The following is an 8,360-nucleotide window of genomic DNA, read 5'->3' as shown; positions in this document are numbered from 1 at the left end:
GCTCCCAGGGAAATTTTTTTTTTTAAATTCTGAATGAGTCAACAATTTCTCTATCAAGAGGCTATAATCACAAACTGATAGCTGAATTAATCATATCCTCTTATATAACCATGCAGGAAGTGGAAAAAGGCTGTAAGCCTGACACATGCAACAAACCACAAAGAATAAGAAAAATTCATACTTCATTGAAAACAAATCTAACGAAGTCTCAGATTAGGCAGCTCTTAACATATGGGCCCTAGCTAGAAATATCAAGTTGTTTTGTACATCTAATTCCTTTCTCACATCACTTCTCACTCTAATTTCCCTCTGAAAAAAGGTTCCAGGTTAAAAAACACTGCCCTCCCATCCCCCTGACCCCTGCAATTCTGAGGATGCACCAAAGACCATCCAGCCTTGCATAAACTTAATACTCAACAGAGGGGTAGTTTGAGGCACTTCAGCTGATGAATGATGAGAAAATATAAGTATACTCCACAATAACACCTTGCTAATGCTTGACTAAATGCCTATTAATACTGTTTCTATGTAACTGTCTTTCTCCCTAGGCAATACTGGTTTACCTAATAGGATTATAAGGACCCTATTAATAATGTTAGATGGGATATGTTTATATACTTTAGTTTTTTTTTTTTATACCAAGTTTTAAATACAGTACTAGGAGACATAATGCAAAACTCTATTGAGGAAAAGTGATTTTTTTAATGATCTCATGAGATCTACTTGGGAAGAAAAAAAACCAACACATAAGCAATGTTCACAACTGTAAATTCAAACCCTTTGTACTTTTTTTTTTAAAGAAAAAAAAAAGAAAACCCCACAGTAGCAAACTGTAAACCCGCACTAATTGTAATCCTATGCTGATTTTTATATTAAGTGAAAGTTTCCTCCTTGGCTATATCCATTTTTAGCACCAAAATGATCTTCCAAAGAGGTATTGGTACAGCTTGGGATGTTGGTGTAAGGACTTGTTTACATATATAATACTTTAAACTTATATACTATAAACACATACTATACACTCTCACAGCCACACAAATGGGAGGCATATTTAAATGGATATATTCTGTAGACTGTTAAGAGACCTTAGAACAAAATGTAAATAAAATGATGGGGTAAATATTTTACAGAATAGGCAACTTTAATGCTGCAGTGCACTTAGGAAAAAAAAAAGTCCAACTCTTTCTCCTGGCTGAGCAGCTCATTTTCATATATATATTTTTAATACCATGATTCTGAAGATGCAAAATTATTGCCTAAATATTATTCTATACATTTCCATAAGAGTTCAGGAAAACACTTGAAATTGGTACTTAATTTACAACATAATTACTTTGTTACAGCTTTAACTCATTGGCAATTTTGGAAGCAATGTTTTTAAAAGCTATGGATGTTCCTGATATCCGCTTGAAACGGACGCCATTTAGTGACAGTCTTGGCAGTTTGCACACCTCCATTTCCCATTGTACAAGGTTTTCTGCATGCCCATCTCCGTGGACACAAAAGAGCAAGAACCGCTCTCTCTGTTCATAGTCACAGTTATTGGCATCCAAGACTTTTCGAATTTCCCTCATCATGTCATTGGGATCCATGGAACTGGTGGTTTTCATGCTCCAGGTAAACCGCAGGGAGCGGGGTTTTGCTTCCTTGTTTTCATCCTTGTGCTCAGCTGACACGTTGCGACTGAAATACACAGGGGGCAGGTTTATTTTTAACTCCATAGGAAAACCAACATTATCTACTTTGGTTAGTGAAGCAAATGGCACATTAAACATGTTATGTTTAACAATACACACACACACCATTTTTCCTAATAATATCCTACAGGGTAAAGATAATACTGTGGGTTTGGTCATTTCCTCCTTTGTTAAGGAGCACCTATTACAAGTAGCCACAAACACTTTTTTAAAAAAATTCATTATGTTATTAAAATACTATCTGGCCAGTAAATTTGCATCAATTTCATAACTCATTTATTTTTGACCTGCTGCTTTAAGGAAACACTTTATAAACCTTAAAGTGCTATAAATCTGAGTTGTTATTCCTTTCAATTTTATTAGCTTTAATTCCCACTTAGAATTTTTCCACAAAAAAAAATCTGAAAAACCAAGGAAAAAAAATATAAAAAAAGAAAAAAAAAAGGAGACAAACAGCACTGTCTGGAATCCTTTGAATTTTCATAGATGGTTAGGGAGACTAAAACAGCTATTTTTTGTTTTTGACACTGCACAGTTAAAATCCAGTGTCTCATATATACCTTAATTCAGGAAACCTACAAAATAGTTTTGAGAATAGCTTGGAGAGAATATATATTTTTAAAGATAGTATGATTTTTTTCCCTTCTATACATATACAATTCGATCACTACTGTAGGAAAAAAACTGTTTCCTTTCTTGTGCTTAAAAATATCCTCTTCCTCCAGAAAAACAAAATCTAGATCATATTTCATTAGAAGGGGTCTGAGGATAATTTTCTTGGATGAAGATAGCACTGAGAAAATGGGAAAGTAAAGGTAGTATCATATTCAGTGAACAACTGTTCATTTTGCCTCCATTTCTTTAATGGTTAAAAATGAGAATATACATTTCTAACTCCCAAGCAATTTTGATATTCTCAGATTACATGATCTATAGCTGCTAATTATTACAGCAGTCATCAAAACACAAACTCTAAGTCCTATAAATATAATAATGTAAATATCCAAGTTTTTAGGAATGTCGAGGATATTAAAAATGCTAAATAAGGCAATGTTTTACAGGAAGAAAACCCTGAGTGGCCTACCCACTTTTCCCTCCTACAAAATACAACATTCAACTTTTTGTCAGAGATCTGAGGACAGATGAGGAAACAGAAGCCCAGAGAGGTCGAGTGACTTTATCAAGGTCACAAGATGGTAATATGAATGGCTGGGATTTGAATTCAAGTCCAAATCTTATGTTCTTTCTACTAGTGTATAGCACACACTGAAACTTTATAGTGTACTGACTTGCAAATTCTGATATTGGTATGTCTTGTTTCAGCTAAGTCTTTTGAGCTGTGGGACCTCAGGGACCATGTCATATATCCATGCACCCTAGGACGCTATTCTATGTACAGAGTAAGTATTCATTAAATTTTTGTTGAATGGATAGAAATTAAAATACACACACACACACACACACAAAATCAACCAATCAATCCAATGAGATACACTAAATAAAGGTATCACTGAAGAGTGGGAGATACTTTCCTCTCTTATCACCTCATCATACTTCCTACTACTAATATAACTGGAAAATTGCACAGTTCTAACAATGTAGAAATCAATGAATCAAATAAGAATTTGTGCAATGCTACCTGTATGTATACATTCAATGACATTTTTCAAAAAAGAAAATATACAGATATTAACATTTCATTAACCTGTTTTCATCACATAGGAAAGTGGTTTGGGGACACAATGAATGAAAACAGTGGTAAATCTAGTATATTTCTTCTCTTAATTCTTATAGCCTTATTAAAAGACCACCCATTTGGAAAGATGACAATACACATAAACATTTAAAACAAACTAAGGTATACTGTTATATGAAATTATCAGGGAGGGTTCTGGAGCTTCATTAGCTATGTTAAGATGATGGATAGGTGTCATATCAAATCAGCACCCCCATGTAGTTCATTAAGGTAATTAAAATCTCACTAGAAATAAATACACTTTGTATTTTAAGGAACCAACAGCAAGCACATGCTTTGACTAAAGCTAAAACAGACTCAAAATAGTAACTATATTAAACATCTATTAATAACTTATTAATGTGGTACACAAGATTCAAGTAATATCATCTTCACTACACAAACACAGTAATTCAGTGAAATTTTAAATAAAAATGATTCCCCTCACCTTGAACCCTCATATCTCCCGTTCCTCTCATATTCAGTTGGGAGCCTCAAGGAAAAGAATGCAGAAGCATAGAGAAGTGGGAAAAAGAAGAGAAATCTTACACTAGCGCACAACTACCTATATATGATACTTAAGAAATTATTTAGGAAAAAAAAAAGATACTAGAATTATGATTATAAGTAATATTTTCCCAAATTCTTACCCATTTCCCATTTTGATTATATAATGATTAGACAGAATTTCAAGTGAATATCTAACAATATACTTGTAGGACAGATGACACACATGAAAATGTGTATACTGAATACAAACATTCTTAGGGGAAATGTGAACTTTAAAGTATGAATGACAATAGGTTGATTCCGACTTTTTTAACTCTCTTCCAAAATAATGAGTGGGCTTCTGACAGCAAAAGAGGGTATAATTTCAGGTTCAGACTCTTCAATTTACAATAGTAGTGGTGAATTTCTAGTATTAATAAAGCAGATATCCCACAGTCCTATAAAATAAACTTCATACTAGGTTCATTCAATGAACCTAAGATTTTACATACACCAAAAAACATCATTCTAACCCTTTATAAGACAGTCAGAGAATTAATATTGTTGCTCTCAATGTTTCTCTACCCTCTGAGTGTTACCTCTGATGCACAGTTTTTATTTTATGTTTCAATGGTTGTCACCAAAACATTTAAGTCAACTGATTAAAGAGTAATTTTACTCAAATCACACTGACTTTTAGTTACTTAACAATAAAAACATGTAATGATTATTCACAGCAGCTTAAGGGATCTACATACACTACATGCCCTGGGATTAGGAAAAAGGTAAAGAATTAGCCTCATTTAATGGATGAGGAAATTGAGGTAGAAATAATTGAGCAGTATATAATGATGGGAGAAACTTGGGTCATAAATGAAATTTCTTGATCCCCATCCACCAGATAGAGCCTACTACTTTTGTTGATAAAATCAAGTAATCAAAATGTTCAATTCCAAAGTATCTTAAATGTTGATGTTATACAATTGTCTGTGTCTTTAAGGTCTTCTAGACTGACTACATTGTATCACAGCATTATTTGAATTTTGGGTCTGTTTCTAGTATAGGAATGTGGCCAATTTCACCATCATTCTGATTTTCAAGTTTTTCTGTTAATAAAACCCTTTAAACAGAGAAACAGAAATTATGATTAACACAAGTATCACTCACCTTTGGCATGCTAATGGCTATATAGCAATAGTTCATAAATGTTACTGAACATTTCATTCTCCAAAAAGAGGCATGCTTAGTGTATTAGTATAAAGGTCAAATTATTCAGATGCTAATCATTCTACAAAAGAAAGAAAATGCACAGAGCATGCTTAGCCTCTTGTTATATGGGTGCCACAGGCCCTTGTATTTTGGAAAGAGTTCATATGCTTCTTTCCATGTGTATATATATAGTTTTAAAAAGAAACAAGTATTTAGTTCTCAGCAGAAATTTTAGTTTTAAGACAAATCAGGGCAATAAAGCCAAACCTGGGGTTAATTGCAGAAGCCATTTGGGGATGGGGATGGAAATATAAAGTCCTACCTTTTGATAAACCTGAATGACATGTTTCTAAAAGAAATTAAGCCAAAAGCAAAATTAACCAAGGTGATTTGTACAAACTAAAATGAAAAAAAAAAATCCAGTCAATTAGAGACAACAAAAAACAATAAATAAAACAAAGTTCATTTTACTAACATATAATGAAACTGTTTCAATCTGTTGGCTGAAAAATGAGTCAATAATAGGTTTAACTGAATATCTGAGTTCTTAATTTGGGATTTTTTAAGTGAAAAGAGATCAAGTTTACCTTGAGGCAGAAAAATGATTTTTTTGGGGGGGGGTAGGGTGGGTGGAAATGCCAGAAACAATTAACAATTTTTTGTATAACTGCTTTTTGAACTAAATTATATAAAATCTTCACAGATATAGCAAATACTGTTTTGGAAAATTCAATTTACATTAAGAGAAAGGGCATTTTTTTTTTTAGCAGATCAAGTCAGTTGTGATATACTCATAAACAAGACATACTGCTCAAATTCATTTAAAGTATCTAAGTGACAAGCATCCCATGCTAAACTTTGAAACTACTAATAATCTGAAAATGTTACTATTAAACAGAAATATTTAGAAATAAATACTAAAAAAAAAATCAGCCAAATTAAAAAAATATGTTTTTTTTATTATGTCCAATCTTAACACTACTCTCAGGTAGGGTAGGGGAGTGATGTGTTTTCAAAACCAATACAATCCAGGTTTTAGTTCTGAAATTGATATATTTGTTAATAATGAAATAGGGAATTGTCACAAAACGGGCTATTACATATTTTAAACGAACTATTTATGCTTATATTTATTACACTGATAGTAGTTATGTCACATTTTAATCACTCTTAGAAAAAACAGGTCACAATTTCAGAGCTGAAAAGTACCTTGAAGGGTCAGATTTTTACTACAATTGTAAATTTCCTTGTTGGGTTACCTTTGCTTTTTGGTCATTCAGGATCACTGACATAACTTCAGAAATGAACAATTTAGCAGTATTAACTAAAAGTACTAGGAAATTTTCTTTCCAGAGCCCTTTGTGTCTCTTGTGTTCTATTTAACACATTGTACCTTATATTCATTTTACCTGTTAGGCCATCAGCCCAGCCCACAAGGGCTAGGATCATTGCTTACTCATGTTTTTATCCTGCACAATGCTGTGGGTGCTCAATAAAATAATCTCATAAAACAGAAAAAAAAAGCAGTGCTATAGTTTATTTCTTTTTTATATTGAGTTAAAAGTGATAGATATTACTGTAGCCATATGAGTACTAAGCCACTAAAGACAGTCATTTCAGAAAAATTGTTACCTAAGATAAGCATGATTTATAGGTCAGGTGGCTCACAGCACTTAAAAAATTATTTTTCTCTCAAAATAGAAGATCAAAAAGGACAAGTAATTTGGGCTAGACTGAATCTGAGAAACTGGGTAGTGTTGTCAATGACCCTAAACTACTCTGGGTTGCAAAAGCCAAACTTTTTAACACTAATATTCTCCTAGTGACAAAATATGACTGTAACTCATGTAACACCCTGACTGATGTCAGAAGAATCACAACTGCAGGTGACCCAAAGGGCAAAATAGGGGTGTGAGCAGGCTGCAGGATATTACCAATGATGGTTATATGTACAGAAAATTGAGTGGAGTTTCTATTGGCTCATAACTCAAATATGCTTTGGTTCAGAACTGGCTCTATGTTTAAAGAGAAAGAGGTAGAGGTTAAGTGCTCTTCCCTAAGTTTGAGTCAATGATGACTCATGTAAAAAAAATTCCCCAACTGGGACTTTAATATATGTCAGCTGTATTAATTAAAAAAAGAGAGATTAATGTGACTGTCATAGGGAATAGTGGAAGGAATGTTACTTTTGGAATCAAGAGATCTGGGTTACACTTCCTAACATTTACTAACTGAGGAAATTTCTACTTCTTAATTTATAAAAGGAGAAGGTTAGATTAGATGTTATCTAAGATCCCTTCCAAGTATGAATCCTATGACCTAAGTTTTGGATTGATGATCTAGACAAGCCATTAAAGGGACCTACAAAGATTGAAGGATTCAGCATACATCTTCAACAATACAGGTCACATAAAAATAAAAGTGGTAATATAAAGAGTCCAGGAGATGAAGCCTTGCCTAGAAGAGCAGACAAACAAGAAAATCTGTGTGGACAGTCCAACTTCCAGAGAAGCTTTGCATGTTACTCATCAGCAGGCAAATCCAGTTTCAAAGAGGCCCCTCACTGGGGGAATCTTTTAAGGTGTGATTTTGAATTTACAGTGGCTTTCAGGTTTCCTAAATGCAGAAACTTTCACTGTCTGTTTGTGTAAAGGATCACAACCTCATCAACGTAATTTTTTATTTTTCCCTAGAGAGCTAGTATCCTCCAGGCTAAATCACTGTAACAAACTCTACCTCTCATTACTAAAATGAAACACAATTCTTTATTACAAAGAATCCGGTGGTGGTGAGGGGAGGAAGGAAAATATATTTTTAAACTTAATAATAATAAAAAATTAAAGGATATGTATTATACACAAGTTGTGTGTTTTGTTTTGTTTTTTTAAGCAAAGTTGTAAGGTCCAAACAGTTTCAACATTTGATCCTTAGGGAACCCAGCCATAAAATCACGTAATTTTAGAGTTTGGCAAAGACTGAAGAGGCCATCTAGTCCAACCCATATCTGATTAGGAATTCCCTCCAAAATATCCCTGATAGTTTGTCTGTTTTCTGCTTGAGCACCTCCAAGATGGGTAATATAACCTGCGCAAATAATAGATACTTTTGGAGAGCTTTAGCTACAACTAAGTTGTTCTTGATATCAAGCCAAAGTCTGCTACTGCAGACTTTGATCCTTCTATAAAGATACTGGACTTCAAGGTCATGAAAGTCAATGCATAGAAAGCTTA

The 8,360-nt window shown here is 33.4% G+C and overlaps 1 protein-coding gene across 5 annotated transcripts in view; it reads right to left on the bottom strand.

Annotated features, from left to right (window-relative positions):
- Positions 1-751: 751 nt before the first annotated feature.
- MARK3 (microtubule affinity regulating kinase 3) overlaps positions 752-8,360 on the bottom strand; it is a 124,607-nt gene continuing 116,998 nt past the window's right edge. The window contains exons 16-18 of one of the 5 annotated variants that reach the window (XM_027849021.1): positions 5,453-5,479; positions 3,881-3,925; positions 752-1,683 (exon numbers count right to left, since the gene is read on the bottom strand). In XM_027849021.1, the coding sequence (XP_027704822.1) occupies positions 1,338-1,683; positions 3,881-3,925; positions 5,453-5,479 (418 nt within the window). In that variant the 3' untranslated portion in view covers positions 752-1,337. Of the gene's footprint in view, positions 1,684-3,880; positions 3,926-5,451; positions 5,530-8,360 lie in introns of those variants that run through there. The other 4 variants (XM_027849023.1, XM_027849022.1, XM_027849024.1 and 1 more) reach the window with 4 other exon arrangements.

This window comes from Vombatus ursinus, unplaced genomic scaffold, assembly GCF_900497805.2.
Source record: "Vombatus ursinus unplaced genomic scaffold, bare-nosed wombat genome assembly UNPS02007284.1, whole genome shotgun sequence".
NCBI lineage: Eukaryota > Metazoa > Chordata > Mammalia > Diprotodontia > Vombatidae > Vombatus > Vombatus ursinus.
Note: the sequence above shows the minus strand (reverse complement) of the source record. Positions and strands in the feature narration are given on the sequence as shown.